This window comes from Mobula hypostoma, chromosome 14 (assembly GCF_963921235.1).
Source record: "Mobula hypostoma chromosome 14, sMobHyp1.1, whole genome shotgun sequence".
Taxonomy (NCBI): domain Eukaryota; kingdom Metazoa; phylum Chordata; class Chondrichthyes; order Myliobatiformes; family Myliobatidae; genus Mobula; species Mobula hypostoma.
Window position 1 is genome coordinate 79,502,991 of NC_086110.1, and position 20,813 is coordinate 79,523,803.

The 20,813-nt window shown below is 43.3% G+C and overlaps 1 protein-coding gene across 1 annotated transcript in view; it reads left to right on the forward strand.

Annotated features, from left to right (window-relative positions):
* The window catches only part of utp4 (UTP4 small subunit processome component), a 100,853-nt gene that overhangs the window by 29,540 nt on the left and 50,500 nt on the right, over positions 1-20,813 (forward strand). The window contains exons 7-11 of the mRNA XM_063067294.1: positions 39-130; positions 792-888; positions 9,989-10,053; positions 13,294-13,416; positions 13,914-14,070. Of these exons, the coding sequence (XP_062923364.1) occupies positions 39-130; positions 792-888; positions 9,989-10,053; positions 13,294-13,416; positions 13,914-14,070 (534 nt within the window). The remainder of the gene's footprint in view (positions 1-38; positions 131-791; positions 889-9,988; positions 10,054-13,293; positions 13,417-13,913; positions 14,071-20,813) is intronic.

Here is a 20,813-nt window from a genome sequence, read left to right on the forward strand (position 1 = left end):
TGAAGCTTTTCTTTAACTGCTCTCTTTCCCTGGATTAGGTGTGGATTCCCAGCTTGTCATTCGCCCTCTGATGGATCAAGTGGAAACCAAGTCTTATGAAACTGCTCTTCGCAAGATTCTCTTTCCACATGTAAGCGTTAATTGTCTGCAAGTGGTTTTTGCATGGTCATTGAGAAGCTTTAGGAAGGAGTTAGATTGAAGATGCTGTGTAATGTGCCTTGCATACAGTGTAACAGTGCACAATAGTACTTTGAATCCCTTGTTACAGGATGGGTGTTGTGTTCCTAGAAATCTGTCCATGTATCAACTTTGTCTTCAATTATGTCTTCACATAATTTCCATGTACATCAAAAAATGTAAGTTAAAAAAGGAAGTTGCTTATTTACTTCTAATTAAATTCCATGAGGGCAAATTTTATTTGTTATCTCAAACCTTTGGGCAGTGATTTGTGAAATCATAAGTATGAATTTAGGAATGGCCATGACGTGGTCAACCTAGTTTGGTTTTGGTGGAGAAATTATGTTGCCTTGGATTGAAGCATCATGTGTCAGGGATCAGCTAACACTAAAACCTAAAAAGACTTGGGTCCTTGAGGTTAAGAAGAAATCTTGAAAGAGAAACAGAAAGAATCATCCTGGACCTGGTATATTGTTGACACTAAGTTGAAGAGGTTAAAAGATGAGCAAATTGTCCATGTTAAGAAGCTTTCCACCATTGGGGATGGTACAAGATGATCATGTGAGGGAGACAAGAATGTTGAATGGCTCTAAAAATCCATCCTTTCTCCACAGCGAAACTTGGTGTGCTGTAGCCGAAAGGAAAATCTGCTCTTGTTTCAGTTCCCAGTGCGGCTTGAGTTATGGAAACTGGGCAGCTCGCATGTTAGAGGTGAGAACGAACAGCATGGTGTGGATAGCAGGCCTGTGTACGGAGTACAATTTAATTTGCTGTCCGTGTAATTAATTAAGAACAAACATCTGAGGCATTGTATAAAAAACGTGTGGGGTAAAGCCAATAGTCCACCTATGTACTGAAGTGTAGGGTGGTCCAGAAATCCAGGAAACCCAGAATCACACAGTATGCCATTGTTTACATCCCTTGAGTCAATGGCTAAAATGTAATCCTGGGACATTTTAATATATGACCAATTCCATATATCTGATGTTTCCCCTAATCACTTAAGTACATAAGAAATAGGAGCAGGAGTAAGCCACCTAGCCCGTTGAGTCTGCTCTGCCATTCAATAAGATAATGGCTGATCTGGCCATGGAATCATTAACACCTGCCTGACTTTTCCCCATAACCCTCAATTCCCCTACTATGCAAAGTTTATCCAACCTTGTCTTAAGTATATTTACTGAGGTAGCCTTAATTGGGCAGAGAATTCCACAGATTCATCACCCTCTGGGAAAAGCAGTTCCTTCTCATCTCAGTCTTAAATCTACTCCTCTGAATCTTGAGGCTATGCCCCCCTAGTTCTAGTCTCACCTACTAGTGGAAACAACTTTCCTGCCTTTCTATCTTATCTATCTCTTTCATAATCTTACATGTTTCTGTAAGTTCTCCTCTCATTCTTCTGAATTCCAGCAAGTACAGCCCCAGACGACTCAATCTCTCCTCTTAGTCTAACTCCCTCATCTCTGGAATCAACCTGGTAAACCTCATCTGTACCGCCTCCAAAGCCGGTATATCCTTCGTCAGGTAAGGAGACCAGACCTGCACACACTACTCCAGGTGTGGCCTCACCAGTACCCTGTACATTTGTAGCATAACCCCTGTGCTCTTAAATTCAATCCCTCTAGCAGTAAAGGCCAACATTCCATTTGCCTTCTTGACAGCCTGCTGCACCTACAAAGCAACCTTTTATGATTCAAGCACAAGCACTCCCAAGTTCCTCTGCACAGCAGCAAGCTGCAATTTTTCACCATTTCAATAAGAATCTGCTCTTTCATTTTTCCTTCCAAAGTGGATGGACTCACATTTACCAGCATTGGACTCCCATCTGTCAGATGCTTACCCACTTACATAATCTATGTATATCTCTCTGCAGACTCCCTGTAATTTGCTTTTCCACTCAATTTAGTACCGTCAGCAAACTTAGATACACTGCACTCTGTCCCCTCTTCCAGATCATTGATGTATTTTGTGAACAGTAGTGGGCCCAGCACAGGCTCCTGTGGCACACTGCTCACCACTGATTGCCAACCAGAGTAACACCCATGTATCTCAACTCTCTGCTTTCTATTAGTTAACCAATCCTCTATCCATACTAATATATCTCCCCCAACTCTGTGCATCCTTATCTTATGGATAAGTCTTTAATGTGACACCTTATCAAACACCTTCTGGAAATCCAAGTAAATAATATGCATCTGTTCCCCGCTATTCACTGCGCTCATTATTTCCGCAAAGAACTCCAGTAAGTTTGTCAAACAGGACCTGCCTTTGCTGAATCCGTGCTGCGTCTGCCTGATGGATCCATTTCTTTCCAGATGCCTTGCAATTTCTTCTTTAATGATAGCTTCAAGTTTTCCCAACTACAGATGTTAAACTAACTGACCTACAGTTACCTGCCTTTTGCCTACATCTTTTTTTGAACAAATGCATGACATTCACTATCTTCTAATCCACCGGAACCTGCCCAGAGTCCAGAGAATTTTGGTAGATCATCGCCAAAGTCTCTACTATAAGTTCTGCCATTTCTTTCAGTGCACTGGGATGCATTCCATCATGACCAGGGGATTTGTCTATCTTCAGGCTCACAGGTTTGCACAGCACTGCCTCTTTAGTGATAGCTATTGTATCGAGGTGGTCACCTCCCGTCGCATCCATAACATCTCTCTTTGGCATGTTAGCCGTGTCCTTCACCATGAACACTGACACAAAATAGTCATTCATTAGTTATCACTCATTAGTTAGTTTCAGTTAACACAATTTGACAATTTGATTTTAAAATTGGAGTTGATTCATCATCAGTTAGTACAGAAGTGAGTTCCAGACCTGTAGGCTTTCCTTGTAGAAGTATTTTCTGAAACATTGAAAATTACTTCATTTCACAAAAGTACTCCATCTGTGGCTCTCAGGAATTAAATAGAAGGGGTTGAAATGAGTCAAAATTAAAAGAGAAATGAGAAAACGTTAAAAAGGGAACTGAAGGGTAGGTTTTTCTTGCCTGGGTGGTGGGTATATGGATATATTTGCCAGAGGAAGTGTTAGAAGTGGGTACAGTTGCATCGAAAAGACATTTGGACAGGTACATGGATAGTAAAGATGGAGGAATATGGGATTAACTCAGGAAGGCACTTTGGTCAGCATGGGCAAGTTGGGCCCATGGGCCTTTTTCTGTGCTGACTGTTAAATTAGAATCAGGTTTAATATCACTGGCAGATGTTGTGCAATTTGTTAACTTAGCAGCAGTAGTACAGTGCAGTTTAAGACCATAAGACATAGCAGCAGAATTATGTCATTTGGCCCTTTGAGTCTAGTCTGCCATTCAATCATGGCTGATACTTTTTCCCACCCTCAGCCGCACACCCCAGCCTTCTCCCCGTAACCTTTGGTGCCGAGGCCAATCCAGAACCTATCAATCTCTGCCTTAAATACACCCAATGACCTGGTGTCCACAGCTGCCTGTGGTAACAATTTCACCCTCTCCTCTGGCTAAAGAAATATCTCTGCATTAAATGGATGCCTCTCTATATCGATGCTGTGGCCTCTTGTCCTAGACTCTTCCACCATGGAAAACATGCTTTCAACATCTACTCTGGCTAGGCCTTTCAACATTCGAAAGGTTTCAGTGAGATTCCCCCTCACCCCCACATCCTTCTAGATTCCAGTGAGTACATGCCCAGAGCAATAAAACATTCCTCATATGATAAACTTTTCTCAGAATCATCCTTGTGAACCTTCTCTGAACCCTCTCCAATGCCAGTACATATTTTCTGAGATGAGGAGCCCAAAATTCCACAGATTCACCACTCTCTGGCTAAAGAAATAACTCTTCATCTCTGTCCTAAAAGGATGCCCCCTCTAGTCTAAGGATGTGTTGTCTAGTCTTAGACACTCTCACCACAGAAAAAATCCTCTCCACATCCACTGTATTAAAGCCTTTCACCATTAGAGAAGTTTCAATTAGGTCATCCATAATTCTTCTGAATTTTAGAAAATACAAGTCCAGAACCATCAAGCTCTCATCATATGACAAGCCATTTTCATGTACCTCTCATTTCCTCTACCAAGGTGCAAGACCATTCACTTCCCAACACTGTATTCCATCCACCACTTTTTTGTCCATTCTTCTAACTTCTGTTCTCCTGTTCCCTGTTTTGCCCATTTTCCTAATCTGTCTAAGTCCTTCTGTAGCCACTTTACTTCCTCAAAACTACCTGCCCCCTACCTATCTTCATATTGTCTGCAAACCTTGCAACAAAGCAATCAATTCAATCATCCGTATCATTGACATATAATGTAAACAAAATCAGTTGAATCACAGACCCCTGTAGAACACCAGTATACAATCAGAAAAGGCTCCATTTATTCCCTCTCTTTGCCTCCTGCCAATCAGTGACTGCTTTATCGATGTTAGAATCTTTCCTGTAGTATCATGGGTTCGCCACTTGTTAAGAAGCCTCATATCAAAGGCCGCCTGAAAATCCAAGTGCGCAACATCAGCCGATTCTCCTTTGTCTATCCTGTTTGTTACTGCAAAGAATTCTAAAAGATTTGTAAGGCCAGATTTTACCTTGAGGAAACCATGCTGACTACAGCATATGTGCCTCCAAGTATCTTGAGACCTCATCCTTAATTATGGAATCCAACACCATTCCAACATCTGAGGTCAGATAACTGGCCTCTAGCTTCCTTTCTTCTGTCTCTCTGCCTTCTTGAAGAGTGGAGTGACATTTGGAATTTTCAAGTCTTCAGGAACCATTCCAGAATCTAGTGATTCTTGAAAGATCATTACACACAAGTTTTAGTCACCTCTTTAAGAACCCTGGGATGTACACCATCTGGTCCAGATGAATTATCTACCTTGAGATCTTTCAGTTTCCCAAGTACCTGCTCCCTAGTAGTGGTAACTTCATACACTTCATGACCGCTGACACCTGGGCCTTCCACCATACTGCTAGTATCTTTCACAGTGAAGACTGATGCAAGATACGTATTCAGTTCGTCTGCCATCCTGTCTTACTACATTGTTTTCCAGCAGTCAGATATCTACTGTCGCCTCTCCATTACATGTTATGTATCTGAAGAAATTTATGCTATCTGTTTTAATATTTTTGGCTAGCTACTTTTGTATTGCACCTTTACCTTAATGACCTTTTTTTCTGGTTGTCTGCTGTTGGTTTTTAAGTTTCCCAATCCTCTACCTTACCACTTATTTTTGATCTATTATATGCCCTCTCTTTAGCTTTTATATCGGCTTTGATTTCTCTTGTTAACCATGGTTGTATCATCATCCTCTTTTGGGATGCATATATCCTGTGCCTTCAGAACTGTTTCCAGAAATTTTTGCTGTTGCTGCTCTGCCTTTGTCCCTACCAGTGTTCTTTTCCAATCAATTCTGGCCAATTTTCCTGCAGATTTTCTCATCCTCTCACATGCCTCTGTAATACCCTTTACTCTGCTGTAATACTGATACATCTGACTTCAGCTTCTTCTCAAATTTCAGGGTGAGTTCGAGCATATTATGATCAGTTGTCCCTAAGGATTCTTTTATCTTAAGGTCTTGAATCAATTCTCGTTCATTGCACAACACCCAATCCAGAATAGCTGATCCTCAACCATGAGGTGTTCTTAAAAAAAATCTTGTAGGCATTCTGGGAAATCCCTCTCTTGGAATCTAGCTCTAACCTGATTTTCCCAATCTACCTGCATATTGAAATCTTCCATGAATATTGTAACATTGCCTGTTTGGCATGCATTTTCATCTCCCATTGTAATCTCTAAACTGCATTCTTACTACTGTTTAGGATCCTGTATGCAACTCCCATCAGGGTCTTTTTACTCTTGCAGTTCATTAGCTCTATCCACAATGATTCAACACCTTCCGACCCTATGTCACACCTTTCTAATGATTTGATGTTTTTTTTTAATCAACAGAGCAATGCTGCCCCCTTTGCCTTCTTGCCTATCTTTTCAATAGAATGTCTATACCTGGACATTAAGCTCCCAGCTGTAATCTTTCAGCCATGATTCAGTGATGCCTACAACATCATACTTGCCAATCTGCAACTGTGCTATAAAGTCATCTACCTAATTCCGAATACTACACACATTCGGATAAGACCTTTTATGGTCTTGTAAGACAAAGGAGCAGTATTAGGCCATTCAGCCCATTGAGTCTATTTCGCCATTCCATCATGGCTGATCCTGGATCCCACTCAACCCCATACACCTTCCTTCTTTTGATGCCCTGAGCGATCAGGAAAGGATCAACATCTGCCTTAAATATACCCACAGACCTGACCTCCACAGCAGTCTGTGGCAGAACATTCCACAGATTCACTACTCTCTGACTAAAATAATTCCTCCTTTCCTCTGTTCTAAAAGGTCGCCCCTCAATTTTGAGGCTGTGCCCTCTAGTTCTGGATACCCCCACCATAGAAAATATCCTCTCCACATCAACCCAATCTTGTCCTTTCAACATACGGTAGGTTTCAATGAGATCCTCATGCATTCTTCTATATTCCAGTGAGTACAGGCCCAAAGCTGCTAAACGCTCCTTGGATATTAACCCCTCCATTCCCCGAATCATCCTTGTAAACCTCCTTTAGACTCTCTCCAATGACAACACATTCATTCTGAGAGTTGGGGTCCAAAACTGTTGACAGTACTCCACGTGCAGCCTAACTAGTGTCTTATAAAGGCTCAGCATTATCTCCTTTTAACAATATGAAAAAGTAGTGGTCCCAATACAGTCCCCTGACGAATACCACTAGTCACTGACAGCCAACCAGAAAATGTTCCTTTTATTCCCTCTTGCTGCCTCCTGCCTTCAGTCATTCCTCTATCCGTGCCAGTGTCTGTCGTGTAAAGCCATATGAGTTTATCTTGTTAAGCAGCCTCATTTGTGGCACCTTATCAAATGCCTTCTGAAAATCCAAGTAAGTGACATCTACTGCCTCTCCTTTGTCCACTCTGCTAGTTGTCAGGAAAGATTTCCCCTTACAGAAACCATGCTGACTTTGACTTATTTTATCTTTAGTCTCCAAGTACCCTGAAAACTCATCCTTGATAGTAGACTCCAACACTGTCCCAACCACTAAGGTTAGGCTAACTGACCTTTAATATCTTTTGTTTTGATATTTGCAATTTTCATTCTATCAGGAACATGCCAGAATCAAGTGATTCTTGAAAGATCATGACTGTTACCTCTTCAGCAACCCCTCTCAGGACTCTGGGATGTAGTCCATCTGGTCCAGGTGACTTATCCACCTTAAGACCTCTGAATTTACCTAGCACTTTTTCCTTTGGCACTTACTCCGGCTCCCTGACACTCGGGTCCTACTGAAAGGACTTGGCCTGAAACGTTGACTTTATTCTTTTCCGTCGATGCTGCCTGGCCTGATGAGTTCCTCCAGCATATTGTGCATGTTATTTGGGCCATGATCTCTGGCTTTTCACCCTCGCGCTTAAGAATGCTGAGGACTCCATTCACAATGTCCGAGCCCTGGCACCTGGGAGGCAACGTACCATCCGGGAATATCTCTCTTCCCCTACAGAACCTCCTGTCTGCTCCTCTAAATAATGAATCCCTTATCGCCACAACATGCCTTTACTCCCTTCATCCCCTCTGCATTGCAGAGCTGGACTCGGTGCCTGAGACACAACCACTGTGACTTTCCTCTGTTAGAAGCTGTAGCTGGATGCATTTCTCGCAGTTGTAGTCACCTCCATTCCTTCCCACATGCTGCAAGAGGAGCATTGAACTGTCCTGCCTGGCATATAAAGAGGGGAAGGAGAAAAGAAACTTGCTTTTGAGCTTTTCTGATTTTGTTTTCTCTGACTGAAGCTTCTCTTCGATAAAGCCTCAAAGAGCTAAACCTCAAGATGACCACTCCTACTCCGTCTTCTCAGATGATGGATGCTGCGCTTGTCCCTGTCTTCCTTTATTTACTCTTGCTAATCAATCCCAACATGGATGCTGGTTAAACCTCTATTTTGCTGAAGCAACCCATTGCTCCCTTTTCTACTCGGGCAGTGGACCTGAGTGAAATCCTCTCTTTGGATAACCCCTCCCCTGTCTTGGATTCTATGGAGGCTCGTACCCAAGGTGAACCTGACTGATTTTGCAACTTTCGGTGGCTTCTTTCAATCCTATGCAGACCCTTCCCCCATACCAGACAGTGATGCAGCTTGTCAGAATGCCCTCGGTACATCTGTTGAAATTTTTGAGTGTTTCAGGTGACAAACCAAAACTTCTCGAAGTTCTAAAGGAATATAGTCTTACCTCTTTATACTTCATAGCTGCATCGATATTTTAGGACCAGGTCAGATCTTCAGAGATCTTGACACCCAGGAATTTGAAATTGCTCACTCTCTCCACTTCTGATTCCTCTATGAAAATCAGTTCATATTCCATTGTTCTCCCCTTCCTGCTCAACAATCAGCTGTTTGGCCTTGCTGACATTGAGTGCAAGGTTATTGTTGCAACGCCACTTAACTAGCTGGTGTATCTCGGTCCTGTATGCCCTCTCATCTCCATCTGAGCTTCTACCAACAATGGTTGTATCATCAGCAAATTTGTAGATGTTATTTGAGCTATGCCTAGCCACACAGTCATGGATATAGCGAGAGTAGGGCAGTAGGTTTAGCACACACCCCTGTGGTGTGCCAGTGTTGATTATCAGCAAGGAGATGATATTATTACCCTTCCGTACCAATTGTGGTCTTCCAGTTAGGAAGTCAGGTATCCGATTACAGAGGGAGGTATAGAGGCCTAGGTTCTGTAGGATTATGTTTAAAACAAAAAAAGGAGCCAGATATAAACCTGATCAGAAAAGTCAGTCGACCCATTCAGTGTTGGGGAGAATGAGAGCGGGAGGAGTTTGTTGTTCATACTGTCCCATTTTTTTTTTATTTGACTTTTGGTTTGAGCCCAGCATGTGTACAGTTTACCTGTGCAGTTTCAGGCAGCCTATGGATGTGTTTCCTGACCCTAATCGTATTTCCTGCTTCTGTCATAGAAGGTGGCAGTTTAGCCCATTGAATTCATGCTGCTCTCTACTAAAACTGTGCTCCACTTTCACGCATCCCATAATCCCCTCCTCCTGCAATGTAGAACCCCTAAATCTAGATCATTAATAATAGACTAAAGTAAGCATTGACTCCCTAAATAAATCTCTGTGGAAAGTCACTGGTCATTTTCTCCACTGGATGAACAATCTTTGAATTTACAAACACACAAAATTGTACAGTGATTGTAGATCGTGCAAGAGTGTGGCTTTCACTCCGAGTGTGACATGACCTGATTGTTGGGGGTTGGGTCAGTTGAGTTGAGCTTGGCCATGGTTGGGCCAGACTCATGTTTATATTTTATCCCTGAGTACAACTTTTTTCCACTATGCAGTGCTGCGTGCTCAAGCTTATCCCGTTTTTCCTTCATCAGGTAATGTGGAAACTACAAAGTAAAGAGCTATCGAAGTTAGTAGGTGTGAGACTATAGATGCTGGAATCTGGAGGAGTTCAGCAGGCTGAGCAACACCTATAGGAGAAAAGGAATTGTTACATTTCAGGTTGGCACTTCATTATCTGCTGCAGATGCACAATTTTCACCTGAAATATCAACAATCCCTCTCCTCCCACAGATCCTGCTTGACCTGCTCAGTTCTTACCATCGACTGGTTGTTGTCTGTTGGTATGTCTTCCAATGAACAGTATCTTCATCACAGTCCTACCTCAGCTCTTCATATCCATTTTCAACCTAAGATGCTCCAGGACAGGTTAATGAGCAGACTGTTAACTCTTTTGTATTCTATCTTAGGCGTTCCTGGGGATGTTCTGCCAATCAGCAAGAAGCCAGAGAAATTGTTGGAGTTAAAATCCAAGGTGTGTGGGTGATCTTTTGGGTCTGAAAGTAATGGTAGATATTTTACAAACTGTTTATCTAATGTAGTGACCATTTAAGTTGAAGAGATTCCAGCTTGGCTATCCAGATGAGTTCGCTAATAAGTGGGGATATAATTTTAAGATTGGAGTAATGTATAAGGGAGAAGTCAGTTGTTTTTTCTTACAGAGTGGTAGGTGTGCGGTAGAGGCAGATGCATTGGAGACATTTAAGAAACCTAGGAGGCCAAGTCATTGGGTATATTTAAAGTGGAAGTTGATAGGTTCTTGATTAATAAAGGTGTCAATGGTTACCGGGAGAATGTAGGAGAATAGGTTTGAGAGGCATAATAAGTCAACCATGATGGAATAACAGATCAGACCTGATGGGCTGAATTGCCTAATTTTGCTCCTATGCCATATGGTCTAAACACTTAAATAGGCATGTGGATGATAGAACAATGGAGGGCTATGTAGCAAGAAGGATTGTGAAGTTGTTATAACTAGAGAGAGGGTTCTTGGGAAACTGAAAGGTCTGAGGTAGATAAGTTATCTGGACCCTAGGGTTCTGAAAGAGGTGGCGAAGAGATAGTGGAGGCATTAGTAATGACCTTTCAAGAATCACCAGATTCTGGAATGGTTCTTGAAGAATAGAAAATTGCAAAAGTCACTCCACTCTTCAAGAAGTGACAGAGGCAGAAGAAAAGAAATTATAGGCCGGTTAGTCAGACCTCAGTGGTTGGGAAGATGTTAGTCGATATTAAGGATGAGGTCTCAGGGTACTTGGAGGCACATGATAAAATAGGCTGTAGTCAGCGTGGTTTTCTTAAGGGAAAATCTTGCTTGACAATCTGGTTGGAATTCTTTGAAGAAATAGCAAGCAGGATAGACAAAGGAGAATTGGTTGAGATTTTGTACTGGATTTTCAGAAGGCCTTCGACAAGGTGCCACACGTGAAGCTGCTTAACAAGTTACAGGCCCATGGTACTACAGGGAAGATTCTAGTATGCATAAAGCGGTGGCTCACTGGCAGGAGGCAAAGAGTGGGAATAAAAGGAGCCTTTTCCATCTGGCTGCCAGTGGTGTTCCACAGGGGTCTGAGTTGTGACCGATTCTTTTTATGTTTTATGTCAATGTTTGGATGTGTGGGCATGTGGCCAAATGGTTAAGGCATTGGACTAGTGTCCTGAAGGTCGTGAGTTCGAGCCACAGCCGAGGGAATGTGTTGTGTCCTTGAGGAAGGCACTTAATCACACATTGCTCTGCGACGACACTGGTGCCAAGCTGTATGGGTCCTAATGCCCTTCCCTTGGACAACATTGGCGTCATGGAGAGGGGAGACTGCTGGGCAACTGCTGGTCTTCCATACAACCTTGCCCAGGCCTGTGCCCTGGAGAGTGAAGACTTTCCAGCCGCAGATCCATGTTCTCGCAAGACTAACGGATGCCTTTAACAATATTTGGATGGTGGAATTGATGGCTTTGTTACAAAGTTTGCAGACGATATGAAGATAGGTGGAGGGAAAGGTAGTTTTGAGGAAGTTGAGAAGCTACAGAAGGACCTAGACAAACTAGGAGAATTGGCAAAGGACTCGTGCAGGATTCCCTAAAGGTTAATTTGCAAGTCGAGTCTGTGGTGCAGAAGGCAAATGCAATGTTAGCATTCGTTTCAAGAGGACTAGAATATAAAAACAATGATGTAATTTTGACACTTTATAAAGCACTGGTGAGACCACTGGAGTGTTGTGAGCTGTTTTGGCCCCTTATCTTAGAAAGGATGTGCTGAAACTGGAGAGGGCTCAAAAGAGGTTCACGAAAATGATTCTAGGATTCAATAGCTTGTCATATGAAGAGCATTTGATGGCATTTGGCTTGTATTCGCTGGACTTGAGAAGAATTAGAAGTGACCTCATTGAAACCTATTGAATGGTGAAAGGCCTTGATAGAGTGGATATGGAGAGGATGGGAGATTCTAGGACCAGAGGCCACATCCTCAGAATAGAGGGGCGTCCTTTCTCGAACGGAGATGAGGATGAATATTGTTAACCAGAGAGTGATGCCTTGCCACAGGCAGCAGTGAGGCCACATCTTTATGTATATTTAAGGCAGAAGTTGATAGATTCTTGATTGGTCAGGCATGAAGGGATATGGAGAGAATGCAGGAGACTGGGACTGAGAGGAAAATTGGATCCGCCATGATGAAATAGCAAAACAGACTCGATGGACCAAATGGCCTAATTCTGCTCCTATATCTTATGGTCTTATTAGATGATCTTGGAATAGGAACGTGTTGTGTCCTTGAACAAGGCACTTAATCACACATTGCTCTGCGACGACACTGGTGCCAAGCTGTATGGGTCCTAATGCCGTTCCCTGGGACAACATTGGTGTCGTGGAGAGGGGAGACTTGCAGCATGGGCAACTGCTGGTCTTCCATACAACCTTGCCCAGGCCTGCACCCTGGAGAGTAAAGACTTTCCAGGCGCAAATCCATGGTCTCACAAGACTAACGGAATAGGTTGAAAAGTTGGCACTTCATTGTGGGCTTGTACTGTGCTGTTAACGATCTATGTCTGATTGAGAGAGCGTGGAAAAGAACAGCACAAGATTGGGCTCTTCAGCCTATAATGAGATATGGTTAATAAAGTGTACTTAATTCTGCGTTTTTATCCACAGTGGCAGTGAGTATAAAACAGGGAAGTCCTGCTGAACTTTTATAAGACACTCACATGACTATAAATAGCTTATTGTGCTTATCTTTGGTTGCCATGTTATAGGAAGAATGTGAAGACATTAGAGAGGGTTCAAAGGAAATTTATCTCTACAACTATTTTCTTTGGAGAGGCAATGTTTTGAGGAGAAACGACAGAATTATATAAAACAATGAGGGGAGTGGACAGGAGGATCATGGAAGCTGTTTCTCTTGATGGACAGGTTGAGGACTGGCAGATACAGATGTCAAAAAGTAGAGAAATTCAGTGATACGGGGAAACCTTTTTTTATACGGCATATTTTTGGAATTTGGAATGCACAGCCTGCAGATGTGTTGTAGAAGTTTCTTCAGAGGGAATTGGATAAGTGGTGCAGGAATGTTGAGGGTGGAAGTCAGTAGTTACTTTGGTAGAGAGCAGGTGTGGACATAATCGGTTGAATGGCTTGGAAGCTATGATTGGGTGCTGGGAGATTTGCTGATGTCTTAACCTGTAGTCAAGTCAAGTTGCTTCTCATGTCTTCTCTCCTATAGAGTTGCAATCAAATACGGTGCTGTGCAATGTCTCCTTGTGGAACCTGGATTGCATTCTCAACCATCAACAGACTCCGCCTGTATCGGATACAGTATAGGAATACTTCCATCACTGTTAATATGGTATGAGGATTCTCCTTGTAAAAGGATGACTAACAGAGTGAGATGGTAATGTATGTTGAGTGAAGTTGAAATCCTGTGGCATGGAGGTAATGAGTGATGGATTCTCGGGTGCTGCGTGTGGCACAGGTGAGGGTCAGGGGAAAGTGTATTTGCCTATTTGTCATTGGGGATTAATGCGAAAATTTAAAAACTGCAGATGCTGTAAATCAGATAAAATGTTGGAAACTGTCATGGACAGGCAAACATAATGCAAAGGCATACTGTACATTAAATCTTGTGCCCTGAAGAAGGGTCCTGGCTCAAAACATCGACTGTTTATTCATCTCCAGAGCTGCTGCCTGACCTGCTGAGTTCCTTCCAACATTTTATGTGTTGCTTGGATTTCCAGCATCAGCAGATTTTCCTGTGTTTATGCAGACATAGAGCCAACATTTCAGAGTCCATTTCTGCTCTGAGCTGGGCAGAACCTTTGAGCTTAATTCTTACCCTTGTTACAGATCAGACAAACAGTGAAGACATTGCTGCCAGCTCACCGATTGCTCTTTACTGCTGATTCCACCAGGCTGATCATTGGCTCAGATCATAGCCAGATTCAGATTATGGATCTAGGGATGTTGGGTTCTAAGAAAATACATACTCTCACTCCGAAAACTGGTGAGTCTTCCATTGGAATATGCTGCTAAGGGGGTTACATCTAAATTTCACAGCTATTGCCTAGAACATGGCCTAGTACAGTATTAATGCGTAAATCCTGTCTTTAAATCTCAGTCAATGTGATGAGTTGCAATGTAAAGGGGAGACAAAACTGGAAAGGGAGAACACAGGACTGAAGGTGTTATATTTCAGTGAATGCAGTTTACAGAACAAGGTAGATGAACTTATAGCATCATTACTGATTTGCATGTATGAAGTTGTGGGTGTCAGAGAATTGTGGCTGAAAGAAGATTATAACTTGGAGCTTAACGTTCAAGGATACACATTGTATTGAAAGGGTAGGCAGGTAGACTGACAAGGTAGGGTGGCTCTGTTGGTAAAAATGAAATCAAATCATTAGAAAGAAGTGACATAGGATTGGAAGATATAGAATCGTTGTGAGTAGAGCTAAGGAAATGCAAAGGTAAAAGGCCCCGATAGGTGTTGTATACAGACTCCCAAACAGTAATAAAGATGTGGTCTACAAATTACAACGGGAGACAGGAAATGCATGACAAAGGGGCAATATTACGATAGTCATGGGGGATTTCAATATGCAGGTAGATTTGGAAAATTAGGTTGTTGCTGGATCCCAAGAGGAGGAATTTGTAGAATGCCTACGAGATGGCTTTTTAGAGCATTTCATGGTTGAGCCCACTAGGGGATCAGCTATTCTGGATTGGGGAACACGCAAGGAACCACAATTGATTAGAGAACTTAAAGTAAAGGAATCCTTATGGGCCAGTGATCATTCTATGAAAGAATTCATCCTGCAATTTGAGAACGAGAGACTGAAGTCAGATGTATCAGTACTACAATGCTGTAAAGGGAATTACAGAGGCATGAGAAGAACTGGCTGGAGTTGATTGGAGGTGAACGCGAGTAGGGGTGACTGCAGAGCAGCAATGGCTGGAGTTTCTGGCAACAACTTGGGAAATGCAGGAGAGATGCATCCAAGAAAAGTCAAAACCAACATAAAAGCCAAAGAGAAAACACAATAGAGCAAAACTTAGTGGGGAGATAGATTGGGAAACTTTTAAAAATCAACAGAAAGCAACTAAAAAGTCATAAAAGAAGGAAAAGATGGAATATGAAGGTAAGCTAGCCAGTAATGTTAATGAGGGTACCAAAAGTTTATTCAGATGTATAAAGTGTAAAAGAGGGGTAAGAGTAGGTATCAGATCACTGGAAAATGATGCTGGAGAGGTAATGGGGTCAAGGAAATGGCGGATGAACCGAATAAGGATTTTACATAAGTCTTCACTGTGTAAAGGCTGATTTATACTTCTGCATCAAATGGACGCCGTAGGTACGGCGTTGCCACAAACCCTACGCAGAGCCTAAGTGGCTCCCTACGCTGTAGCCCGACGCGCACCTCTCCCAAAATGTAACTACGCGTCGCGGCAACGCAGACCGCAACAACTGTGATTGGTCCGCTTGGTAGCATTGCATTTCCTCCTACGCTGCAATAGCTTCCCATTGGGCGACTGAGGGGCAGGGAAGGAACTCTGGTTGCAAAGCTTTACAGACCTCCGAAATTATGGAGGACACATTTCGCTTTTATGAAAAAAGGCGCTCACCTTAAATTTGTTTACCCCGAGAAAGACTACCATGACTGTGAAGCCTTGCACGGGCAGGTGTGTGCACATGCGCGATGTGCACGAATTACAGTGCGATGCAGACACACCAACGCACAAGTATAAATGCTCACAACGTGCGTAGGCCACTTGCGTAGGTTACGGCGTCGAGTTGACGCACAAGTATAAATCAGCCTTAAGACATGAGCAGTATGCTGGAAGTTTGAGATTATCGGGGCAGAAGTTTGTGGTTGCCATTAATAGGGAGAAGGTTCTGGGAAACTGAGAGGTCTGAAGGTAGATAGTCATAGTTATAGTCATATTTTATTGATCCCGGGGGAAATTGGTTTTTGTTACAGTTGCACCATAAATAATAAATAGTAAATGGGTAACCTCTACAAGATGGACTACATCCCAGAGTTTTGAAAGAGGTGGCTGAAGAGATTGTGGAGGCAGTAGTAATGATCTTCCAAGAATCGATAGATTCTGGCATGGTTTTGGAGGTGTGGAAAATTGCAAATGTCACTTGACTATTCAAGAAGAGTGAGAGGGAGAATTAGAGCCCAGCTAATCTGACCTCAGTGGTTGGAAAGTTGTTTGGAATCTATTGTAGTTTCGGGGTACTTAGAGGCATGTGATAAAATAGGCTGCAGTCAGCACGGTTTCTTTAAGGGATAATATTGCCTGACAAATGCATTGGAATTGTTTGAAGAAATAACAAGCAAGATAGACAAAGGACATTTGGTTGATGTTGTGTACTTGGATTTTCAGAAGTCATTGACAAGGTGCCTCACCTGAGGCTGCTTAACAATTTAAGAGCCCATGGTATTACAGAAAAGGTGCTAACATGGATGGAGCATTTGATGATTGGCTGAAGTGGGAATAAAGTGAACCTTTTCAGGTTAGTTGCCAGTGACCAGTGGTGTTTCACCAAGGGTCTGTGTTGGTACCACTAAATTTTATGCGATATGTCAATGATTAGGATGATGGAATAGATGTGTTTGTAGCCAAGTTTGTGGACGATACGAAGACAGGTGGAGGGGCATATAGTTTTGATGAAGCAGAGAGGCGAGGAGAATGTGAAAAAGAGTGGCTGATGGTCGGGAAGTGTATGGCCATGTACTTTGATAGAAGAAATGAAAACGACTGACAGGGTTATTTCTTCAGCAGTTTAATCGGGCACAATGGCACAAGCAAGTGGACGTCAGCCAGTGAGAACAGCGAGAGGAGTTTAAAAGGAGACACCTTATAGAGCGGCCATCCGAGTAGAGGGAGACAGAGTAGAAAGGCTTTGGCTCAACGGGACTTCAGTGATAACAGGTTGAGGCGAGGTAGGTTATCTGTTTAGAATACTCTGTGTACGTGTGTGAGGCTGGTGTTCTGTGCTCGGTGTCAGATGTGGGAGGTACTGGAGACTCCCAGCCTCCCGGACAGCCAGATCTGCACCAGGTGCGTCGAGCTGCAGCTCCTTAGGGACCACGTTAGGGAACTGGAGATGCAGCTCGATGACCTTCATCTGGTCAGGGAGAGTGAGGAGGTGATAGAGAAGAGCTATAGGCAAGTAGTCACATCGAGGCCTGGGGAGACAGATGTGGATATCAGTCAGGAGGAGGAAGGACAGGAGTCAGACACTAGAGAGTACCCCTGTGGCTGTCCCCCTTAACAATAAGTACTCCTGTTTGAGTACGGTTGGCGGGGACGGCATACCTGGGGGAAGTGACAGTGGCTGTGCCTCTGGCACAGCGTCTGGCCTTGTGGCTCAGAAGGGTAGGGAAAGGAAGAGGATGGCAGCAGTGATAGGGGACTGTATAGTTAGGGGGTCAGACAGGCGATTCTGTGGACACAGGAAAGAAGCACGGATGGTAGTTTGCCTCCCAGGTGCCAGGGTTTGGGATGTTTCTGATCGTGTCCACGATATCCTGAAGTGGGAAGGAGAACAGCCAGAGGTCGTGGTACATATTGGTACCAACGACATAGGCAGGAAAAGGGAGGAGGTCCTGAAAGCAGACTACAGGGAGTTAGGAAGGAAGTTGAGAAGCAGGACCACAGAGGTAGTCATCGCGGGATTAATGCCTGTGCCATGTGAGAGTGTGTATAGGAATAGAATGAGGTGGAGGATAAATGTGTGGCTAAGGGATTGGAGCAGGGGGCAGGGATTCAGATTTCTGGATCATTAGGACCTCGTTTGGGGCAGGAATGACCTGTACAAAAAGGATGGGTTGCACTTGAATCCCAGGGGGACCAATATCTTGGCGGGGAGGTTTGCTAAGGCTATTGGGGAGAGTTTAAACTAGGATTGCTGGAGGGTGGGAACCAAACTGAAGAGGCGGTTGGCTCACAAATAGAGAAGGCTTGGAAACGGTGCGAAAGGGAGGATAGGCGGGTGATAGAGAAGGGACACACTCAGACCGATGGTTTGAGATATGTCTATTTTAATGTGAGGGGTATTATGAACAAAGCAGATGAGCTTAGAGCGTGGCTACTTCGAGTGCCAGGCTTTAGGTGTTTCAGAAAGGATAGGGAGGGAGGCAAAAGAGGTGGGGGCGTGGCATTGTTGATCAGAGATAGTGTCACGGCTGCAGAAAAGGAGGAAGACATGGAGGGATTGTCTACGGAGTCTCTGTGGGTGGAAGTTAGGAACAGGAAGGGGTCAATAACTCTACTGGGTGTTTTTGTAATAGACCACCCAACAGTAACAGGGACATCGAGGAGCAGATAGGGAGTCAGATTCTGCAAAGGTGTAATAATAACATGGTTGTTGTGGGAGATTTTAATTTCCCGATTATCGATTGGCATATCCCTGGAGCGAGGGATTTAGATGGGGTGATGTTATGTGTGTTCAAGAAGGTTTCTTGGCACAATATGTAGATAAGCCTACAAGAGGAGAGGCTGTACTTGATCTGGTATTAGGAAATGAACCTGATCAGATGTCTCAGTGGGAGAGCATTTTGGAGATAGTGATCACAATTCTATCTCCTTTACCATAGCATTGGAGAGGGACAGGAACAGACAAGTTAGGAAAGTGTTTAATTGGAGTAAGGGGAAATATGAGGCTATCAGGCAGGAACTTGGAAGCATAAATTGGGAACAGATTTTCTCAGGGAAATGCACGGAAGAAATGTGGCAAATGTTCAGGGGGTATTTGGGTGGAGTTCTGCATAGGTATATTCCAATAAGACAGGGAAAGGATGGTGGGGTAGAGGAACCGTGGTGTACAAAGGCTGTTGTAAATCTAGTCAAGAAGAAAAGAAGAGCTTACGAAAGGTTCAAAAAACTAGGTAATGACAGAGATCTAGAAAATTATAAGGCTAGCAGGAAGGAGCTTAAGAAAGAAGTTAGGAGAGCCAGAAGGGGACGTGAGAAGGCCTTGGCGGACAGGATTAAGGAAAACCCCAAGGCATTCTACAAGTATGTGAGGAGCAAGAGCATAAGATGTGAGAGAATAGGACCAATCAAGTGTGACAGTGGAAAAGTGTGTATGGAACCAGAGGAGATAGCAGATCTATTTAATGATTACTTTGGTATTCACTATGGAAAAGGATCTTGGTGATTGTAGGGATGGCTTGGAGCGAACGGAAAAGCTTGAGCATGTAGATTAAGAAAGAGGATGTGCTGGAGCTTTTAGAAAGCATCAAGTTGGATAAGTCACCAGGACCGGATGAGATGTACCCCAGGCTACAGTGGGAGACGAAGGAGGGGAATGCTGAGCCTCTGGCGATGATCTTTGCATCATCAATGGGGATGGGAGAGGTTCCGGAGGATTGGAAGGTTGCAGATTTTGTTCCATTATTCAAGAAAGGGAGTAGAGATAGCTCAGAAAATTATAGACCAGTAAGTCTCACTTCAGTTGATGGAGAAGATCCTGAGAGGCAGGATTTATGAACATTTGGAGAGGCATAATATGATTAGGAATAGTCAGCATGGCTTTCTGAAAGGCAGGTCGTGCCTTATGAGCCTGATTGAATTTTTTGGGGATGTGACTAAACACATTGATGACGGTAGAGCAGTCGATGTAGTGTATATGGATTTCAGCAAGGCATTTGGACAAGGTACCCCATGCAAGGCTTATTGAGAAAGTAAGGAGGCTTAGGATCCAAGGTTTCTCTAGATAAATCAACACATTCTCCATGGTTTGGCCTTGCACCTTATGTATAGTCATAGCAAAGCATGACTGTATCGGGAACTGGCTCCACTGAAGTGGGACATCTTCCCCTTCTGATAAATTGAGAGTAATTCTTGGGATCATGACAATGTCATTTTTTAATGCATGAATTCTCCACGTCAGCATCATTTCTGCGTTTCATAACTGCTAGAAGCTGACGGAAATCGCCACAGCAAATGGTTAAAATACCCCCGAAGGCCTCATTCTTGCTGCATACATCATGAAGAGTACGATCCACAGCTTCAAAGCTCTCCCTCCTAATCATGGGTCACTCATCCCAGACAATAAGCTTCGCATTGTGGAGTAAATTTGCAGTATTGGTGTTTTTATCGATGTTACAAAGGGCATCCTCATTGACTTTGAGGGGTATTTTGAATCGTAAGTGCGCTGTCCTACTGCCAGGCATCAATGTTGCTGCAATACCTGATGATGCTACAGCAACAGCAACACCTCCATCTCCCCTAACTTTAGTGAGGATCAAGTTGATAATAAATGTCTTGCCCGTTCCTTCTGGTGTATCAATGAAAATCATTGAAGAGAAATTCCTTTCCAAGCAGTTGCACACATATTCATATACTTCTCTTGGCTCATTATTCAATGGGGGCTCCTTTTGTGAAACAAATTCCTGCTGTTCGTCTCTGTTGTATTGCAGTTCACGCAATAATTCCAGATTGCCAGCACTTTGAGGAATTGTACAGTTTTTTGGTGTTGGCAGGTTTTATTCTTCAAGTGTTTTGCCCAAGTTCCCAAGTTCCTCTTGTAAATACAGAAGAGCTTGTCCATGATGCCTCTCTCTCATCGATCATGATGTTAGGATCATTGCAACACACATCAAAGTTGCTGGTGAACGCAGCAGGCCAGGCAGCATCTCTAGGAAGAGGTACAGTCGACGTTTCGGGCCGAGACCCTTCATCAGGAAGAGTTAGTAAGAGATTGAAAGTGAGAGGGGGAGATCCAAAATGATG